This window comes from Rhinocladiella mackenziei, assembly GCF_000835555.1.
Source record: "Rhinocladiella mackenziei CBS 650.93 unplaced genomic scaffold supercont1.8, whole genome shotgun sequence".
Taxonomy (NCBI): domain Eukaryota; kingdom Fungi; phylum Ascomycota; class Eurotiomycetes; order Chaetothyriales; family Herpotrichiellaceae; genus Rhinocladiella; species Rhinocladiella mackenziei.
The window spans coordinates 1,096,887-1,115,438 of NW_013550597.1; the positions used below are offsets into that span (position 1 = coordinate 1,096,887).

At 49.4% G+C, this 18,552-nt stretch overlaps 6 protein-coding genes and 1 non-coding gene across 7 annotated transcripts; 3 read left to right on the forward strand and 4 right to left on the reverse strand.

Annotated features, from left to right (window-relative positions):
• Window positions 1-11: 11 nt before the first annotated feature.
• Z518_10005 (uncharacterized protein) lies at window positions 12-3,211 on the reverse strand (the record flags this gene model as incomplete). Its single annotated transcript, XM_013412622.1, has 2 exons — window positions 12-2,129; window positions 2,177-3,211. The coding sequence occupies 2 exons, from the start codon at window positions 3,209-3,211 to the stop codon at window positions 12-14; spliced, it is 3,153 nt and encodes a 1,050-aa protein (XP_013268076.1).
• Window positions 3,212-4,451: 1,240 nt separating this feature from the next.
• Window positions 4,452-5,198, reverse strand: Z518_10006 (40S ribosomal protein S19; the record flags this gene model as incomplete). The annotated part of the gene is made up of 3 exons (XM_013412623.1): window positions 4,452-4,822; window positions 4,963-5,026; window positions 5,169-5,198. 3 exons carry the CDS (start codon window positions 5,196-5,198, stop codon window positions 4,452-4,454), a joined length of 465 nt encoding a protein of 154 aa, XP_013268077.1.
• Window positions 5,199-7,540: 2,342 nt separating this feature from the next.
• Z518_10007 (protein transporter sec24) lies at window positions 7,541-10,400 on the forward strand (the record flags this gene model as incomplete). The annotated part of the gene is made up of 2 exons (XM_013412624.1): window positions 7,541-8,125; window positions 8,175-10,400. The coding sequence occupies 2 exons, from the start codon at window positions 7,541-7,543 to the stop codon at window positions 10,398-10,400; spliced, it is 2,811 nt and encodes a 936-aa protein (XP_013268078.1).
• Window positions 10,401-11,782: 1,382 nt separating this feature from the next.
• Window positions 11,783-12,995, forward strand: Z518_10008 (mitogen-activated protein kinase; the record flags this gene model as incomplete). The annotated part of the gene is made up of 4 exons (XM_013412625.1): window positions 11,783-11,901; window positions 11,948-12,143; window positions 12,189-12,570; window positions 12,619-12,995. The coding sequence occupies 4 exons, from the start codon at window positions 11,783-11,785 to the stop codon at window positions 12,993-12,995; spliced, it is 1,074 nt and encodes a 357-aa protein (XP_013268079.1).
• A 1,546-nt stretch (window positions 12,996-14,541) lies between these two features.
• On the reverse strand, window positions 14,542-14,683 carry Z518_10009. The gene has a single exon. It is a non-coding gene; the product is annotated as a tRNA-Ser (tRNA).
• A 283-nt stretch (window positions 14,684-14,966) lies between these two features.
• On the reverse strand, window positions 14,967-16,197 carry Z518_10010 (uncharacterized protein; the record flags this gene model as incomplete). Its single annotated transcript, XM_013412626.1, has 3 exons — window positions 14,967-15,401; window positions 15,449-15,607; window positions 15,655-16,197. The coding sequence occupies 3 exons, from the start codon at window positions 16,195-16,197 to the stop codon at window positions 14,967-14,969; spliced, it is 1,137 nt and encodes a 378-aa protein (XP_013268080.1).
• Window positions 16,198-16,496: 299 nt separating this feature from the next.
• Window positions 16,497-17,706, forward strand: Z518_10011 (uncharacterized protein; the record flags this gene model as incomplete). Its single annotated transcript, XM_013412627.1, has 2 exons — window positions 16,497-16,776; window positions 16,826-17,706. 2 exons carry the CDS (start codon window positions 16,497-16,499, stop codon window positions 17,704-17,706), a joined length of 1,161 nt encoding a protein of 386 aa, XP_013268081.1.
• Between the last annotated feature and the right edge of the window lie 846 nt (window positions 17,707-18,552).

Sequence of the window (18,552 nt, forward strand, 5' to 3'; positions counted from 1 at the left end):
TCCTCGGAATACTACTGATTTGTTGCGTCATTGTCCTTGTCCTTCTCATTGGCGACTTTGGACTTGAGATCTTTGAGCGACCAAGTCGCCTTCGGAGTACGGCGCTGCTGCTGTTGCTGTTTTTTGGGCTTTGCTGCGATTGGCGACGTCGGAGTGGTATCGACGAAGACCGAGAGGAAGTGTTGGGCGCCGCGCTTGGAAACTTTTGGGTTTGGTAATGGTGGTGGAATGATCAGGCTGTCCACGCGGCTGAGTGAGGTCGAGTACTTTGAACTGGAGCTGGCACCTGAGCCTGAGCGCGAGGCTGAGGCCGAAGTTGACCTAGAGCCGTCGGCTGATGAGTGCCCTTTGCGCGTTTGACTGGGTAATGGTAACGATAAGGCCTCCGGATACGTATCATCGCGCGGGTTATTGTTGGCAGAGGCGTCGGTTGCCGGTGAGGCCGGGAATGCGCCCGGCTCTTGGATCGCGCCTGAAGGTGCCAAGGATATTGCTGGGGCTTTGGACGCTGGTGGTGCTTCGGGTTCTAGCACTTGCAGGCCTTCAGAATCTGGTACATTGAGACGACGGCCTACGCGCAATGGAGCCGGAATAAGAGGTGGAGGAGTGTATCGTGATGGGAGCAGGGCACCGGACATCATGGCCATTTCCGGGCCGTATGTCGCATGTTGCATCGTCGGCCGAGTGTTGCGACGGGCCTCACGAGTTCCCCTGGGTGGTGACAACGGATCTGCGGTTCTTCGGCTATTCGGTGCATCGGTAAGGTGAGGGCTTCCCTCACCAGTTCCCGTCATCCACCCCCACGCGCTGTTCATCATGAACTGGTTCGGTGTCATATCTCTTGTCTCCGTGGCATTCGATACAGCGAAAGTAGGGTTCGAGTCTATACTGGAAAGCGAATGTTCAGACGTTGCCGCAAGCTCCGCCAAAGGCCGAGATGGCGATGTGAAACTCGTCGAGTCGGTCAAAGCTGGGGAAGATGCCAATGTATCCTGGGGCTGATCCGGCTTTGTGTTTTGGATGCCGTCTGTCGTCAGAGGATCAAGCATCGGGGCATTTGCTTCTGGGAATCCGCTCGTGATGAAAGGACCGATGGTGGCGGCTCTCTCCTCGGTGAGCCCTTCTGGATCTTCTCCAGCCTCCAAGTCTTCGAGCATTAGTCGAGCGTGCTCGGATACCAAATTCTGTCGTCTCTCGGAGAGGAACTGGAACCACATGCGATCTGCAGCTACCTCTGCCAAAAGAGCCTCAAATCCCTGTTGGTATTGCTCTTGGATTGCGGCCATTTTGCTGTCTTTGGCTCGCTTGATTCCTTCGAGCTCCATTGAGGTGCTTGCGCTCAAAGCCTCCAGCTCAGACTTGTGTCTTGTGACCAGCTCTTCTAGCTTTTCATCGCGTTGTCTTCTGAATCTTTCCTGAAGGCGGCGTTCTCTGGTGTCTTTGTCCTTCCTTCCACGAAGGTGTAATTGAATTTCAAGAAAAATGTCATCTTCAAGTTCCTGTTGCTCAGCAATGAATGCATCCATCTCCGCTTTATGTTTTTTTTCGATCGAATTCTTCCTCTTGTCGATATTGGATTCCATGGAGCTCAAGAGGTCTTCACTCTCCTTCTGCTGCGCTGACATTTCTTCCTCCTGTCGCTTGAAACATTGATGTTCGGCATGCATATGCCGGCTGTCCAAGCCCTTCTTTTGCGTTTGCAACATCTCAGTCAAGGCCGATTGTAGTACGCGACAGCTATCCTCGACCGAAACACGCATAGTTTGTCGAAATTCGCGCTCGAGTCGGTCTGCTTCCTCTCTTCGGGCAGTTTCTTCTTGCAATCGCTCCTCTTCCAGTCTCGCAAGCTCTGTCTCTTCTTTTAACCTCTCTGCTTCTCGTCTCTCCTCTTCTTGTTGACGTCCCTCTGCCTCTCGTCTTTCCATTGCCTCGATTTCGGCCATGATTCGTGCAATCTCTGCAGCTTCAGCAAATTGTTGCCTCTCTCTTTCATTTCTTCGATGTCTCAGTTCCGCTTGACGATTAGTTTCGTCTATCTCTGTGCAACGACAGGTTCGCCATTTGGCTCCACAAACGTAGCAAAACTGAGCACCACATTTACAAGTCATGTGACGACACCCTTCATTTCGCTAAGGCATGTTAGTATATGTTAGAATCGGAAAAGCAGAATACTCACTTCGACCATGGTCCGACATGAAAAGCAGCGACGCCAACCTGACAATTCAGCCAGAGTAATCGTAGCCTCTAGGCCAAAATCTTGAGGGCAGTCCGTATGCTGTTGATGTGCTAATCCGCGGCAAATTGCGCATATCTTGGTCGAACAATGGGGACATCTTTGATTGGAGCGAATTCTAGTGATCTTCCCCGGAGGAATCCATCTCAAGCACTTTGTGTTGGGACAATACCATCGCTCTTGAGCAGGAATTGCGTACTCCGCAGCTTTCTCTTTGTACGTTTCTCTCTGCTTGGAGTTCAATGCGAGGAAAACCGTCTGCAGGGGTATTTCCGTAAGGCAGCATTTGGGAGGATAGTTCGCCTCGTTTTGGAGAGCAGTGGTGACCAAAGTCGCCAAACATGTCTTGCAGTATGAGTGAGTGCAGGGTAGTGTTGCAGTTTTGTCCTTCGGAAATTCTTCGAGGCAGCTTATACATTCTGTCAGTGGAATCTGCTTTTGCGGAGTCTTTTTGATCTTGAGGCCTGAAGGTAGCTCTTGCTCTGGATTCATCTTCAAGGCTGATAGGATGCTGAGGCTAGATCCCAGAAGTCCGTGGCCGATAGAGCCCGGTTCCACGCTTGGTAAGCTCTTGGAGGGTCGTTCTGAGCGTATGGCCCGAGAGTCTGGGGCAGCGCCATTTCCAGGGTATTCAGAGAGAACAGGTCGTCGTGAAGTGTCGTCCTCCGGCTGTTGAGGTCGTTCGTCGTGATTGGTCCCGCTATCGTGCAGTCTTTGTTCACTCTTCGATTCTCTTACGCCATTTTGGGCTTGTATTGCTGGCGAAGGGGGATTCAGTCTAAGTGACCAAGCCAGAATTTGCCTGAGCTTTTCGTCCAGATTTGACTCCTCGGGGAGCCGCTGAAGCTCAGATGGGATCTTGCGTTGCCTCCAGTCATCATGAGGCTGCAGATTCGGGGTTGTCTTTTTGAAAGCTTCCCACCCTTGACTTTCTACAGCATCCTCCTCGGCCGAAGTCTCGACAGGTCTTTGTGACATTGATGTTTTCCAAAGGATGCTCAAGAAGATTAGTAGGGAGGAGTTGAGCCTAACAAAAGGGTCTCTGCAACATTGAAGAGGTCAACTTTTGGAGTCGAGCAATATTTACGGGGCTGAAAGAACAGGGGCAGTGTGGGAATTCGGCTGGTCGGCAATGCACCCTGACCGGGAGAGCTTTGGATCGAAGGTAGACCAGGGAGTTTGGCATCAAACTCAACTGGCCGGTGACAAACACATGAGTCAAGCCATAAGGCATACTGGTCGTCTTGAGACGACATGGCTTCAGAGGGTATTGTAAACTATGCCTAGGACGGAAGGCTGTGGTGGCATTGATGGATGGGTGGGAGAATCCGAATCAGGATGAAAAGATACCCGTGTGGAGGGCAGTGGAGTATGCGTGAAGACAAAGTGATGATTGAGATATCATGCGGACGAACTGAATCCCCGTTTTACGGTAGTAGGACAGAAAGACCTTGAACAGCCCAGTGGGGCGGTGCTGAGAGACGCCTTGCGCCGTTCAACTTCCAAGCGGCTGGGCGTCTGGTGTGGAGATTAGGACAAAACGTAAACAGACTAGCCAATCGATTCATCCGTATAGCGACGGGCTGAGCAAAAGAGGCAAGGCTTCTCAGAGCCTCCAAGTTGAATGAAGCACGAGTACGAAGAAGATGAAAATGTGGATGAAGAATTAATTGGCCCTTTCCCTAGGAACCTGCTAAGGCCAACAAGGCGGAATTTTGGGTGGCTGACGGAACAAAAGATTTTTCCATTCCGAAAAGCCAACAGCCAGTCTATACCACCCAGTACACACGTATGTCAACATTCGTTCGGGCCCTAATCTGAAAAGAGTGATTCAAGTAAGTCTGGACAACGTGGACGTGGGGAAGAAGCGCTGCTCCCTCACACATATGGCGTCAGTCTGCACTGCTAAAGTATCATGAGAGGGATAATCTAGGAGGAAACCAGGGCGAGAGGAGAGGCAACGAAAGAAATCTCTAAGGGAAATTGGTTTCAACATTGAAATAATTTCATTGGGCTCGTCTGCTTGAATCATACAAGAGAACTTCCATCACCTGAACCCTTTAGGCATGCAGTCAACTGAGTTTGATGTTTGGTTCCATGTTCCCAACGCTTGCTGGACAAATGACTCCAGCATGAATGAGCTGCCGCTCGTAATTGAGAAATTTTTTGGCAATTGAGTCTTGCCTTCTTTGATCTTGACCCTAACTTGAACCGTCTTCTACTCATCATCTTCCTCCTCGCCTTCCAGCGCAGTGAGCGCAATTCGGTCTAAATCTCGTGCACCAGCCGTCGTGATTCTTCGCCCACCCTTCGCGCCGCCCTCTTCACTGTCCTCAACCTTCTCCAGGATTCCGATTTTCTCAAGAGCTTGCATCACTTTTCGGTCAACGGCGCCGGAGGCATCCACATGGTGTGAGGGTCTTGAACCACGGTTCTTTGTGCTGCCGTGGACTTTTCGGAGCCGGCCTACACCAACAGATTTTCGAAGGTAGACGTGTCGGGCAACAGCGGCGGCTCGGACGTAGAACCAGTCGGCAGATTGGGGAGGAAGTTCATTGGAGTGAGAGGTCTTGACGGTGTCGACCCAACCTGTTTGAGAGATTAGTCTTATCGTCCATGATTTCAATTGTGACGCCCGATTGTTTCTTTGCTGGTGTTCAATTCGACCATCGTATGCGAGAAGCCTCGACAAAGTACAAGAACTGTCATCTGGTGGAGGATTTGCTCACCTGGTATTTGGAGCTTTCCCTGTTTCTTCAAGAATGCTGCATATTCTGTGATGAATTTCTGCGCCTGTTAAAACCCCTAGTGTTAGCAAATATTATGGATTACAATCTCCCGTGACGCCTCGGAACTGCTCGTTTCCAGATTCCTCCTTCGATTGACAAATTCGCAAATGCGGTTTTCGGCAAACTAGAAATTTCGGGAGACTCACGTCGACGTCTCGAACGGTAACACCACCCATGATTGCGACGATGGAGACAGAGCAGTCCCTGCAATCAAAGCTGTGGTCCTGAGTGAAGAATTAAGGTGGCTCGAAGGGAAAGGTTTTGAGTGCGTACTTGTCGGCAAGATGTCGAAGGTCAAGCGAACGAAGTGTGCGCGACCGCCGCCAAGAAATGTAAAATCTTGGCGGAGGAGGCTACGGACCCAGGCTGGGCGAGGCGACACTTTTTATTTTTTTAAAAAAAAAAAGCCTGTAACTTGAACAGTTCTTTGTTTTCTCGCCACCGACGCACTGAATCAAACTCCACTATCATAAAGTCCATTGAACAAAGGTCGAGAGATCGGGAGAATTCCACGCATGAGCCAATAGAAACCATCCTCCCAGAGTATGGAGACTCCAGGTTCTAAATAACCCCTTGACGGTCACGGCAATTCCAATGGTGCACTAGGAGGTCGAATGAGTGTGAGTAGATATTCGTCATTTTACAATGGTCTATTTTACAGATCCGTAGCCGTCATGGCATAGCCAATGGCATCAACATAGAACATTGCTTTCCTAATCGGAAAATTGTCAGCAAAATACGTTCACTCCTAATGTACAGAGTGTTCAAAACAGCCCACCATCGGACAAGATCGTGAGTCTGATAGCTCTCCACGGTTCCTTTCTCTGCACCCACTTTGAATTCATCTTCCCCCCCCTTTTGTTGCCGCATTGGCTCGTCGATGCAACTTGTTATTCGTCCTTTCCTAGAGGCCTAACTGCTCGCTCTGCAGCCAATTCATTCTCTCAGAGCAACGTTTCTCTACAACAGATTTAATCTAACGCCTGCGGCGGTCCCGGCGTTCCTTTCACAATGGGTCTCTGAGCTTTTTGAAATCCTCGAACTCATCTTCTTTCACTCCTGCCTTGTTGGCTTCGGGATATGTCGTTTCCACACATGGCCATCGCAAACCACTCGGCTGGAGATTCCCTGTCATGATCTATCATTTCCGACTCATTGGCGCCATCACCTCCCTCACCTTCGTCCCCCATCCATCAAGTGGTTGACAATCGCTTACGATATCATGAACAGCTTCGGACTGTTTGCGGTCATATACACAGCCTAGGACCTCCTCGACCGTGTAGACTGACATGATGGGAGCTGGCATTCCTCGTCGTGCTTTCCGTCTCCGCACCTTGTTAGGTTTGGCTGGTCTCGTCCTCAGTATCATCGGTAGTATCAATCTTTTCCACCGTGATGCATCAGATCTTTCCTAAGGCTTCATCGAACTCAAAGCCGCCATGTGTCTTTTCACAGCCGTTTATATTGCCGACATTCTCATCACCGGAAATGGCTCCTCCAAGTCCAGCAGCGTTCAGGCTGAAAAAAGACGTCTTCTTTCTGCAGCCCTTCCTTTTCCTGGGAGTTCGTGTACTCTACTCGCTCGTCTGTCGTATTCGCACAGAAACCAAAATACTTTGGCGCCTGGAGCTTGAAGTGGACTGCCATCTTGGTTCGCGGCTTGATGGGAACCCTTATGGAGACTATTATCGTCTCAATTTCCATTGCTCTCGGTTTTGTTCAAAAGCTGGTGGCCCCCCCTCAGGAAGGTAAGGTTGTCTCACGCGTTGTGTATGGCCCTGGGCCAAGACGCGTGTGGAGAGAGATCATCATGGGTGACATGGAGTCCTGGATGTTATGAAATGTCCTGTTTTGGCGAGTATCGAACGGTGTTGAGTTCGTATATTGGCCGTCGGGAGCGGGCGATGGATTGATCCAATGTATTGTACAGTAGTATTTCTCGCAAATACATACCATATTCTATTGAACAAACATTCAAAAACATGAAAGTTTCCTGACTTCGCAGGGTTTCAATTTGAGATGAAGACATTGATTCGGATTCTCATCGAGATCTCCTCAGCGTTAGAGATTACAGACAGTTATAAGTGGGTAAGAAGTAGATTGAGCTTGTACAATATCGACTTGATCTCGATACCGGAGGTTACACATCTCTGAACCTCCCGAATCTGGTCTTGGTGAGCGAGTGGACGTTGATTGGTCGAAGTCTCACGTACACACCGTTCGTGAACAAAAATCCATCCACACTGAGGACAACTTGTCTGTTATCACAAGACAATCTACAACTAAGGTTCTTCCTCGCCATCTTCCTGCTCACGAAGCATCTGTCGCTTGGGGACCTCTCCGGACTCGGTATGGATGATATTCTTCCCAGATTATCCCAACAATAGCCTCGCACGAAACCGATCTCTTACCTTCCTCGCACTACTCATCCCCGAAATCGCAGCCTGTTCCACACTGTTTCCCTGAGGTCGAAAAGGATCCTTGAAGCTTCAGACAATTAGGATCTCGGTCTCTCAAGATGTCGCAACAATATCCTCAGCAAGGTGCGCCGGGACAGGAGGGGTATCCCCAACAACCACCTGCAGAACAGAACTATGGGAACTTCGACACAAATGCTCCGTCCGGGGTGCCGCCTGTTCCTGCCCCAGGTCCGACTCATGGGGGTCGAAAGAAACGTGCATATGCAGGACAAGCCTATGAGTTTGGTGCTGGGGCAAATGCGGCCCTTGGAGGTCAACAGCAAGCTGGCGGCGCATACTCGGGTTACTCCGCCCAGCAAGACGCGGCCGGCTATCCTCAGGGTGGCTATCAGCAAAATCCTACAGCGGTACAACAAGGTGCAACACCTATGTATCCCGGCCACGAAGCTGCAGCAGTGGGTGGTTATCAGCCTCCAGCTCCAGGCTATCCAGCCGGCGGTGTCGCGGGAATGACACAACAATTTGGTCAGATGGACATGTCCCAGAAGCCTCCTGTTGTCCCGGCACCGCAGCAGCCTCGTGCTCCGATCTTGAATCAATTGTATCCCACAGATCTTTCAAATCAGCCATTGAATGTTGCAGAATTGGACTACCCACCCCCCCCGGCGATTCTCCCCCCCAACGTGCGTATATCTTGTCCTTGTTCCTTTAGAAAACTAACAACCGTAATAGACCAGTGTGACACCTTCTCCATACGCCAACTGTCCGCCCAAATATGTTCGATCCACTCTGAACGCTGTCCCGACAACACACTCTCTCCTTAAACGGTCCAAACTGCCATTTGCGCTCGTCATCCAACCATACACATCTCTTCACGATGTTGAAGATCCGGTTCCCATTGTCCCAGATCAGGTTATCTCCCGTTGCAGAAGATGTCGATCATACATCAATCCCTTTGTAACGTTCCTAGACCATGGTCATCGATGGAGATGTAATATGTGCAACCTCACGAATGATGTCCCACAGGCATTTGATTGGGATGCCGCTTCTCAGAAGAGTCTGGACAGATGGCAGAGACCTGACCTGAACCATGCTGTGGTTGAATTCATTGCTCCGCAAGAGTATATGGTTCGTCCCCCACAGCCCCTGGTGTATCTCTTTTTGTTGGATGTGAGTTACGCTGCTGTCACCAGTGGGCTTCTGGCAACAACCGCAAGATGCATTCGAGAAAGTCTGGATCGGATACCAAATGCTGATCGCCGTACGAGACTCGGATTTATTGCAGTGGATTCGAGCTTACACTTTTTCAACATTCCCCGAGACGGCATCGAAAACACCCAGACTAGTATGCTGGTTGTCAGTGACTTAGAAGAAGCCTTTTTGCCCACTCCCGCCGATTTACTGGTGACTCTGTCCGAATGTCGGGAGAACATTGAAAACTTTCTCGACAAGCTCCAAGAAATGTTCCAAAACACCCAGAATGGAGCATCCGCGATGGGATCGGCCCTTCGAGCAGGCCACAAGCTCATTGGTCCTGTTGGGGGCAAGATGACAGTGGTGACAGCTTCGCTGCCCAACATTGGTCACGGCAAGCTCGACATGCGTGAGGACAAGAAACTTTTGGGCACCTCGAAGGAAAGCAGCTTACTTCAGACCGGTAACAGCTTTTACAAGAGTTTTGCAGTCGAGTGCTCGAAACAACAGATCTCAGTTGACATGTTCCTGTTCTCATCACAGTATCAGGATGTTGCTTCGCTAAGCAATCTTCCCCGATACACTGGCGGACAGACATACTTCTACCCTGGCTGGAATGCTGCACGAGAAGACGATGCCATGAAGTTTGCCAAAGAATTCTCCGACTACTTGTCTGCCGAAATTGGTCTGGAGGCAGTCCTCCGTGTCAGAGCCACGACTGGTTTGAGAATGAGCACTTTCTATGGTAACTTTTTCAATCGCAGTTCGGATCTCTGTGCATTCCCGGCCTTTCCGCGAGACCAGAGCTACGTGGTCGAAGTGGCAATTGACGAAACAATCACCAAGCCGGTTGTATGTATGCAGACCGCTGTTTTGCATACCACTTGCAATGGTGAACGACGAATCCGAGTCATGACATTGGCTCTCCCATCCACACAGCAATTGGCAGATGTGTACGCGTCTGCAGATCAACAAGCAATCACCACTTATTTCAGTCACAAAGCTGTTGAACGAACTCTGAATGGTGGCCTGGACAGTGCTCGTGATATGATTCAAGCTAAGTTGGTCGAACTGCTCGCCACCTACAAGAAAGAGCTAGCCGGGGGCAGCATGGGTGGTGGTGGTCTACAATTCCCTGCCAACCTTCGAGGTCTTCCTGTTCTATTTCTAGCCTTGACCAAGAATCTGGGTCTGAGAAGGTCGTCACAAATTCCAACCGACATGCGGTCTGCGGCTCTGTGTCTTCTATCGACCTTACCTCTCCCATTGCTGATCCAGTACATCTATCCGAAGATGTTTTCTCTGCACGATATGCCAGATGACGCAGGAACCGTGGATGAGAAGACCGGCGAGATCATCCTTCCTCCGCCAGTCAACCTATCTTCCGAACGTATTGTCCCTTATGGGTTGTACCTCATCGACGATGGCCAGACGCAATTTCTCTGGGTGGGTCGCGATGCTGTTCCGCAATTGATCATTGACGTCTTCGGCCTTTCAGACAAGAGTCAACTCAAGGTTGGGAAACAACGATTGCCAGAGTTGGATAATGATTTCAACGAGCGAGTCAGAGCAGTCATTTCCAAGAGTCGGGATTACAAGTCGAAGGGAGTCGGAAGCATCATTGTGCCTCATATGTATGTGGTGAAAGAGGATGGAGAGCCAGGATTGAGGCTGTGGGCACAGACAATGCTGGTGGAGGACAGAGCAGACCAAGGTGTCAGCTTCCAGCAATGGATGGGAATGATGCGCGAGAAGGTACAGTGAATCGAGTGATTCGGTCAAGGTATCGATTGGGCTAACATTATGGCAGGTCGTGCAATAAGTCGTCGAGCGCCAGATGGATTCCCATAGAACGAATGAATCCCCCCACCCAAAAAAAAGGCTCGGCATGGCTTGGCCATGCAAAAGTTCAAAGTCGCCCATAAAAGCCCTCGCCTTTCTGTTTTTAGGAGTCTGGCCCATCGAGTGGCCAGGCTGCGTAGGCCTGAGTTTGGGCTATTTCAAGGTCCCATGCTGTGGTAGAGCAAAAGATGAAACACTGATCCGACTACTGCGACGAGGGTAGGTTGGGGGTGAATCCGGCTCGTCAGGAGCCAAGGTCGCAAAGTGGCTTAGGGTGGTTGAAGGGTGCCCTGAGATGGAGATGGGACGTGCCTTGGGAGGTCCCTTGCGTGTGTCACTTTGTTTCTGGAGCATCGTGTTAGCTACTTCGGTTAGCTGCAGTTTAGTCTGGCCAATACAGGCGGCTATTCCGCCATACGCACTCCAATTCGGTCGCTGTGTGAAAGCAACTCGATCCTGATGTGAATCGAACTCGCACAACTGTTATTCACAGTCCTTCTCGCCAATTGCACCTCCGTCTTTTCCACCCAGACCACCTTGACTTTCAGAGAAACACCTGCTCTGTTCTGTGATCACCTTACTTCTTCTTCATCTGCGAAGCCTCTTTCAATCCTCCCTCCTTTCCTGTCCCTTCGCAATCAGCAAAACTTTGTGCTCCGCAGCCTCTGTCCTCCTGATACCCCACCCATCTCGATCGACTTACGAGGCTCCCAGTTCTTTATCGCCGCTGGATATTGCGGAGACAAACCTCGCGGGCGAGAAAGAGTCCCCTTAAGTCAAGTAAGAGTGCCCCGTCCCGTTGTCGCAGAATGTCAAGAATGTGAAATTCGCAGCGATCATCTCGACTAACTCAGTCTCGAAGAATTCCATCTCAACCCCCCTCCAATCCTCCACCCCAAGCGCCGACGCAGATACCCAGCCACGTCAAGTAATTCCCGACCAACTCGATTCCTATCTTGAGTGGTTTTGTTTTATACCCACGATTCTCTTTCAGAATACCCGTAATCGACCATAAGATTGCGCAGACTAGTCAAAAGAGTGGTTGAAACAGGGAGCCAGAGACTCAGTTCACCTTCACCGTCTATTTTGGGCCTCCAAGACCTGTGCTCCAGCCAAGATCAATACGCAAGAGCTACCCACCCGGCGATCTGGAGCGATCGAGTCTATTCCCCACGCAAAAACAGTGGTCGTGTAGCCTTTGATACCAAAACTAAATCTTGGAAGGAGGAGACATTCCCCTGCAAGTTGTATCACAAGTTAGTCCGTTGCAAACCACGATAAACAAAATTCGACTGGTCAGCAATATGGGACAGCCTCAGCAACAAAATGCTCCGACAGGAGGCTCCAGAAAGATCTCATTCAACGTCTCCGATCAATACGACATTCAGGATGTGATCGGTGAAGGTGCTTATGGCGTTGTCTGGTACGTTCTCTGCCCAAATCCGGTCATCTCGACTAACATCTCCAAGTTCTGCTCTTCATAAACCGTCTGGCCAGAAAGTGGCTATCAAGAAAATCACACCTTTTGACCACTCCATGTTTTGCTTGCGCACGTTACGAGAAATGAAACTGTTACGATATTTCAATCACGAAAACATCATCTCCATTCTTGACATTCAAAAGCCACGAAATTATGAAAGTTTCTCCGAAGTTTACCTTATTCAGGTTCGTCTGTTGGATGTATAATTGAACTCAATTGACCTATTTCAGGAATTGATGGAGACGGACATGCACCGTGTGATCAGAACTCAAGACCTCTCTGACGACCATTGTCAATATTTCATCTATCAAACTCTCCGAGCGCTCAAGGCTATGCATTCTGCCAATGTCCTCCATCGAGACCTGAAACCATCCAACCTGTTACTCAACGCTAATTGCGATCTCAAAGTTTGCGATTTTGGTTTGGCTAGATCAGCAGCTTCTACAGATGACAACTCCGGTTTCATGACTGAATACGTGGCTACTAGATGGTATCGCGCTCCGGAAATTATGCTCACATTCAAGGAATACACAAAAGCTATTGATGTTTGGAGTGTTGGATGTATTCTCGCAGAAATGCTGAGTGGGAAACCATTATTCCCCGGCAAAGACTGTAAGTGTCGGAGATCTTGGCTTGGGCGCAATGTCTAACATTTTCCAGACCATCACCAACTCACGTTAATCTTGGACGTTCTGGGAACTCCCACAATGGAGGACTACTATGGCATCAAGTCTCGGCGCGCTCGCGAGTACATCCGATCTCTCCCGTTCAAGAAGAAGATCCCTCTCAAAGCCCTTTTCCCTAAGACATCAGACCTCGCCTTAGACCTGCTTGAGAAGCTCCTTGCCTTCAACCCCGTCAAGCGCATCACAGTCGAAGATGCCTTGAAGCATCCCTACCTTGAACCTTACCATGACCCTGACGACGAGCCGACTGCTGAACCGATTCCAGAGGAGTTCTTCGATTTTGATCGCAACAAGGATCAGTTGGGCAAAGAGGAATTGAAAGCGTTGATCTGGAATGAGATTATGCGATGATCGGTCCAACTTCGAGTGTTGCAATCGACGATTGTCTGTTGGTTAGGGGCCCGAGGGACTGTCAGTGTCATAAGCTCAACCCGAAGGATGAATTGAATCAAATCAAGTCAGTGAATGAGATAGAGACCTGCATTGCAATGTGAGACCAATCCATACCCCATCTGTCCTTCGTTGCATTTCACAGTGCTGGCTGTGTTTTCGCACTAACAGCAGGCAAATCGGATTCTTGTTCATGAGCTTTGCTGTTCCTTCTTTATATGCAGAAGGGCTCGCATCGATTGTCATGGCCGTATTCCACCGGATATTACGTGACAGTCTCCTCGTTAAGGATTTTCGCTTATACGACGATGAGCCCACGGCTGGTGCTAGTCACAATGGCATATTATTTCTCATGCGCGTGTCCGAGATCCTGGTCGCACCACATCCTCGTTCAAAGCGATGGACCGAAGGTTAGTGCCCCTGTCTATAGGGAGTTATTTTACCATTGTGTATCTGACAATCTTCATAATATGGTGTGTCGGTCTCGAGCGATGCGCTGGGGATTGATACTACTTCTCACGGCGCTCTTTCCACTATACATATCCGACGTCCTCCATATACACCGTCCGTCTCACAATGACGACTAATTTCCTCTGTACACATCTGCCGTTCTCCAGATGAGAAGTCCCCAGTCAGGATGATGGGTCTCGGTCGATGTTGACAGCAATCGCCATCTCTTCTCTCGCCAGCTGCGGCTTGATGGCTGGTGCTAAGTCGAGGGCGGGTAAACGAACATTAATTTTCTCTGATTCCGAGGCTCTCGACATTGAATCAGGGTTTCTGCCTGTTTCGACGGCAAATTGCTTTCTGATATCTCCAAATGCCCTTCCGAAATGTGACTCAGAGCTATTATAACAAGGACAGCTTGTCAAAAAATAACCCCTCGTGGCATCAGTTATGAGAGACGGGCTGACTGGAGTGTCGAAGAATAAGAGAGAAAGAGGTTGCGGGGCTGAATGGTGCAGGCTAATTATAGGAGAGGGGTCAATCATTCAAACATCACCGATGGCCCAACAAATAAGACGAGACAAGCGAGGGCGATGCTATGTGAAGAAGAAGTCTCTGGCAAAAAGGATACGTTTTTTGGACATTCAACCTAATAAGACCAGAGCTTGAGAAAAGAGAAATTTTCAGGATATCCCGCAAGCCAAAATGATTGAAATGGGTGAAAAGACCAACCTCCTGTTCTGCTGAAGGAAAAGGTATCCTGATGGTCAACACAGACTCCTGAAGTAGATATACACAATCCCCCAGCAGTAGCTTTTGGCGTGGTGTAAAGAGGGAAGATGGTCTGTACAGGTCCAGGCATTGAGCAAACCTGGGAGTCTTTCAGCCTTGTCATACGAGACGAGGCTGTCTCGGGTATGTCATCCGGCCACCGTGTGCCCACTGACTGGACCACGGGACGGCTTCGGGATGCCCGCGTTTGGGATTTGGTGGCCATTCGGGCGTGTGCGGGGACGCTGATGTTCCCAAGTAGACTAGGGCACAGACATGCAAAAAAAGACGATAACGACAGGAGTCGAACCTGCGAGGGCGAACCCATGAGATATCAAGAATATTCAAACATCGCAAGGCTGCGAGAGCCTTCCGAGCCAGTGCAAAAGCACCGTTCAAGTCTCACGCCTTAACCACTCGGCCACGTTATCGAAATTTGTGTCCAATGTTGGGGACAAAATTGCCCAATTTAATATAAAGAGTAAAGAGAAAAGCGCCGAGCGAAGGACCAATATAATTGGATCGCTTAGGCGCGAGGTACTCACGGTCAGATTGGTTCGACAGAGGGGAAGTTTGAGTGTGAGGGAGTCGCAGGCGTGGAAATCACCACAAGTGAGGACTATACATTTCTGAAAGTATGTATTCAAGCTAGGATTTTTATATACAGTGCTTGGCCTCTCCATTGGCCTCCCTCCCCTCGATTCGGTGAATCACCTACTGATCATCGATAACGTGCAAATATTTCTTTGCTTCTGCTTTTTCCCTTGCCGTAGCAGGAGGCAAGTCGTAGTAGCTGCTACTACGATAATCTTGCAGATAGTGGTATGTCAAGTCACTGAGCTCGGCAGATTCCATGCCCAAGTCTTTGAATGTCTTCGCTGTTTTGTCGATATGTTGATCAAGACATTCTTGCTCGACTTGGTCGGGTGACATGATGGGCCACCAAATAACTTTGTTGAGATAGTACAGAACTGGCTTCAATACGGCCTTGGGCAAATTGATATGTCTTCGTTGCTTGAGGATTTCCTTGTCGACAATCGCGGCAATCTCGGCCATGCTATAATTTGTCGGTCCGTAGAGTTCGAAGGTTTCTCCGGCTGTGGTATCATCATAACAGATCTTCTCAAGCGCTTCGCCCACATCAATTGCCTGCGAAACGTGTTAGATTTGCCCGACACTATTTCGAAAGCACCTACATGCACAGGGTTGAATCGCTCTTGCATGTTGTTGACGGTAATGAAGTTGGTCACACCTGCTAGACGATGTAGCAGGTGATCTTCGAAACCGAAGCAAGGGGCTGGTCGAACTATTGTAGTCTCCGGGAACAATTGTCTGGCAATCTGCTCTCCTCGAGCCTGTTTACGCGTCAATGAAAATCCGCCGGAGAATTTCCCATTCATACCTTTGTGGCGAAGAAGAGTGCTGGAGAATTTATGTCGGCATTGTATGAAGAAACGTGAATGAATCGGTCCACATCATACTTGGCGCACGCTTCTGCTATCCTCTCAACACCTTCAACATTGACATCCCACAGACTGAAGTTCTTCGTCGGGTAGTTTCGGCCAATCATGTTGATCACAATATCGGAATGTCGAACGCTTTCCTCTATAGATTGTGTGTTTCTGAGGTCGAATTCCATGAAACTGACTCTCCCAAGATCCCCCGAGACCTTGAGATGGCGCTTCCCCATTTCATCTCTGTACGGTATCACCACTTGATTTCCCCTCCTTGCAAGACGGTTGACAATGTATCGGCCGAGAAATCCATTTGCGCCGAACACTGTAGCTGTATGACCTCCTAATGATGATCTTCCACCTTGTGATCTTATGATTGGTTTGCCCGTCCGAGTGATAGCAATGTCTTGAAGGGTTCGACGTTGAGTAGTCCTCGGTCGGGATGCTCGAGCTGCGCGAAGCACGAGAGTGGTAGGTTGACCGGTCTGCATCTTGAATGCAGCACCTGGGTAGCCTTCACAGGCAAGGGGAAAAAAAGGTGTTCAAGTGGGAATCTGAACCTGTGGTATGGTTTGAAGAAAGCTGGGTGACGAGAGTCGACGTCGAGAGCTCCATGGGAGTTCGGAGACCAGGCTTGGCATTCAGCGACCGTCTACCAGGCGCAATGAGAGGCGCGTCAAACTGCGAAGACCCCAAATCTCTACCAACACATTTCTACCGACAGTCCATCCACCAACCGCGAAAGGTCGAAACGCGTACTTAGTTCTCTGACGCTGTTGATCACTCCGCGATGTCGAAGCAGGCTGATCCAGAGGCGATTTCCAATTTCCTTGCAAACCAGCGAGATGAAGCACCCATCGAACTTCAACACATCTTCCTCTCATTTGAAGATCTTTGGGAACGGAAGCTGTGGCATCAACTGACAGACACACTTCTGGAATATTTTTCCAACCCAGAAAGCACTGCTCAGAGATTACCGATCTACAATACCTTTATCATCAGCTTCGCTGACAAGATCAACCAACTTAAACTGGTGAAATTGGCCTTGAGTGCTTCTGCACAAATCAAAGGTGAGTTGTGAAGATGAGAATTACCTCTTCGTGTACTAATATATCTCAGATGATACCGAACGAAGTCAGTTTCTCAAGTCCCTGGCGGAGAGAGTGGACAAGCCAGATTCTGAAGAAGCGCATGTTTACACCGTCACCGAACTCGCCAGCGTGTACCTAAGATTAGGCGAATCATCAAAAGCAAGAGAACAACTCGATAAAGCCCAAAAGACACTGGATCAATTCGATTTCGTCGAGAACGTTGTTCACGCAGCTTTCTACTGTGTTAATGCCGATTATTTCCAAGCCGAAAGCGATTACACGTCGTACTACAGAAATTCCCTCCTCTACCTTGCATGCATAGACGAGTCCGAGTTGACACCTGAGCAACAACAACACAGAGCATATGACCTAGCAATCGCGGCGCTTGTGTCGGACACGATCTACAATTTTGGAGAGCTTCTATTGCATCCCATTCTCGACGTTCTCAAACCACCACACCCAAAATCATGGTTGCGCGATCTTCTCTTTGCTTTCAATCGCGGAGATTTGGCAGCTCTTGATCGGATGTCAAATAATCTGAGCCAAGATGAGATTCTCGAATCACATCGACTATTTCTGTGGCAGAAGATCAACCTGGCCGCACTGACCGAATTAGTCTTCAAACGACCACCACACGATCGTGCAATGACTTTCAAGACAATTAGTCAAGAAACAAATGTGAAGCCCGATGAAATTGAACACTTGGTCATGAAGGCCTTGAGTTTAGGTCTATTGAGAGGAAAGATTGATCAAGTTGCTGGTATTGCGAGGATCAACTGGGTCCAACCCAAAGTTCTGGAACGAAGTCAGATTGAGGGTATGAGAATTCGACTCAAGGAATGGGACAGCAATGTCAATGATTTGGGTCATTGGATAGAAGGCGTTGGCAAAGATGTTTGGGCAGCATGAAGACGCTGACCTGATCCGTACGGCATGGCATAGCAATGGCGTTGGGGAGGTAGGCGGGAGGTCATCAGTGAAATGGACCGTCAACAGCCATACCACAAGGAATCTGTAGAACAATTTAGTGCCCCAAAGGCCTCGCCGGTCAGCTGGTATGTACGCGAGAAGAGTCAAAGCCACAAGGCTCGTGGATGATTAGGGGAAATCCACCGAGCCCCATGCGCTAAAATTTTGTAACCTCATTCATGTCGAGCTTCAGGAGACCCATCTACGTTCTCCATTCAATTCAAGCATTTCTACCGCCAAAGTCCTTTTGATGTTTTGACTTTCTTGCTTGCCTTTCCGCTCCCTTCTCCTCCATTCACCCTCCGAAATACATATGTCCGAACAACGATGAATCCCTCAGCCATGGTCTTTCTCCGCGCCTGTCGCGGCGCACCACCAACGCGCAGCTTGATTCTCCAGTCTCCATCAACGAATACTAGCACACCTCTCCTCACTTCAACGCAAAATAGAGCTCCGCTTCGGTGTCCAAGGACTTTCGTCCACCGATTACAGCAACAACAACAGCAAGCTGCGTTCTCGTCAAGGTCTCTACTCCGACAGACCCAATCAGTCAATGACCTCTCTCCTGCAAGAACAGAAGTAGACGGTAAATGTAGCGAAGGAAGAAATTTACCACAGACATTCCTTTCACGAGCGACGACGGGTAGAGATACAATTCCTCCTACATCTACATATACAGGCTCCCCTTCTACTGTGAACTCAACATCCTCATCGCAACCTCCCTCCTCTTCGTCGCAGCAAGAGATCCGGAAACCCTCGTCGAAGCAAATACAAAAGCAACGAGAA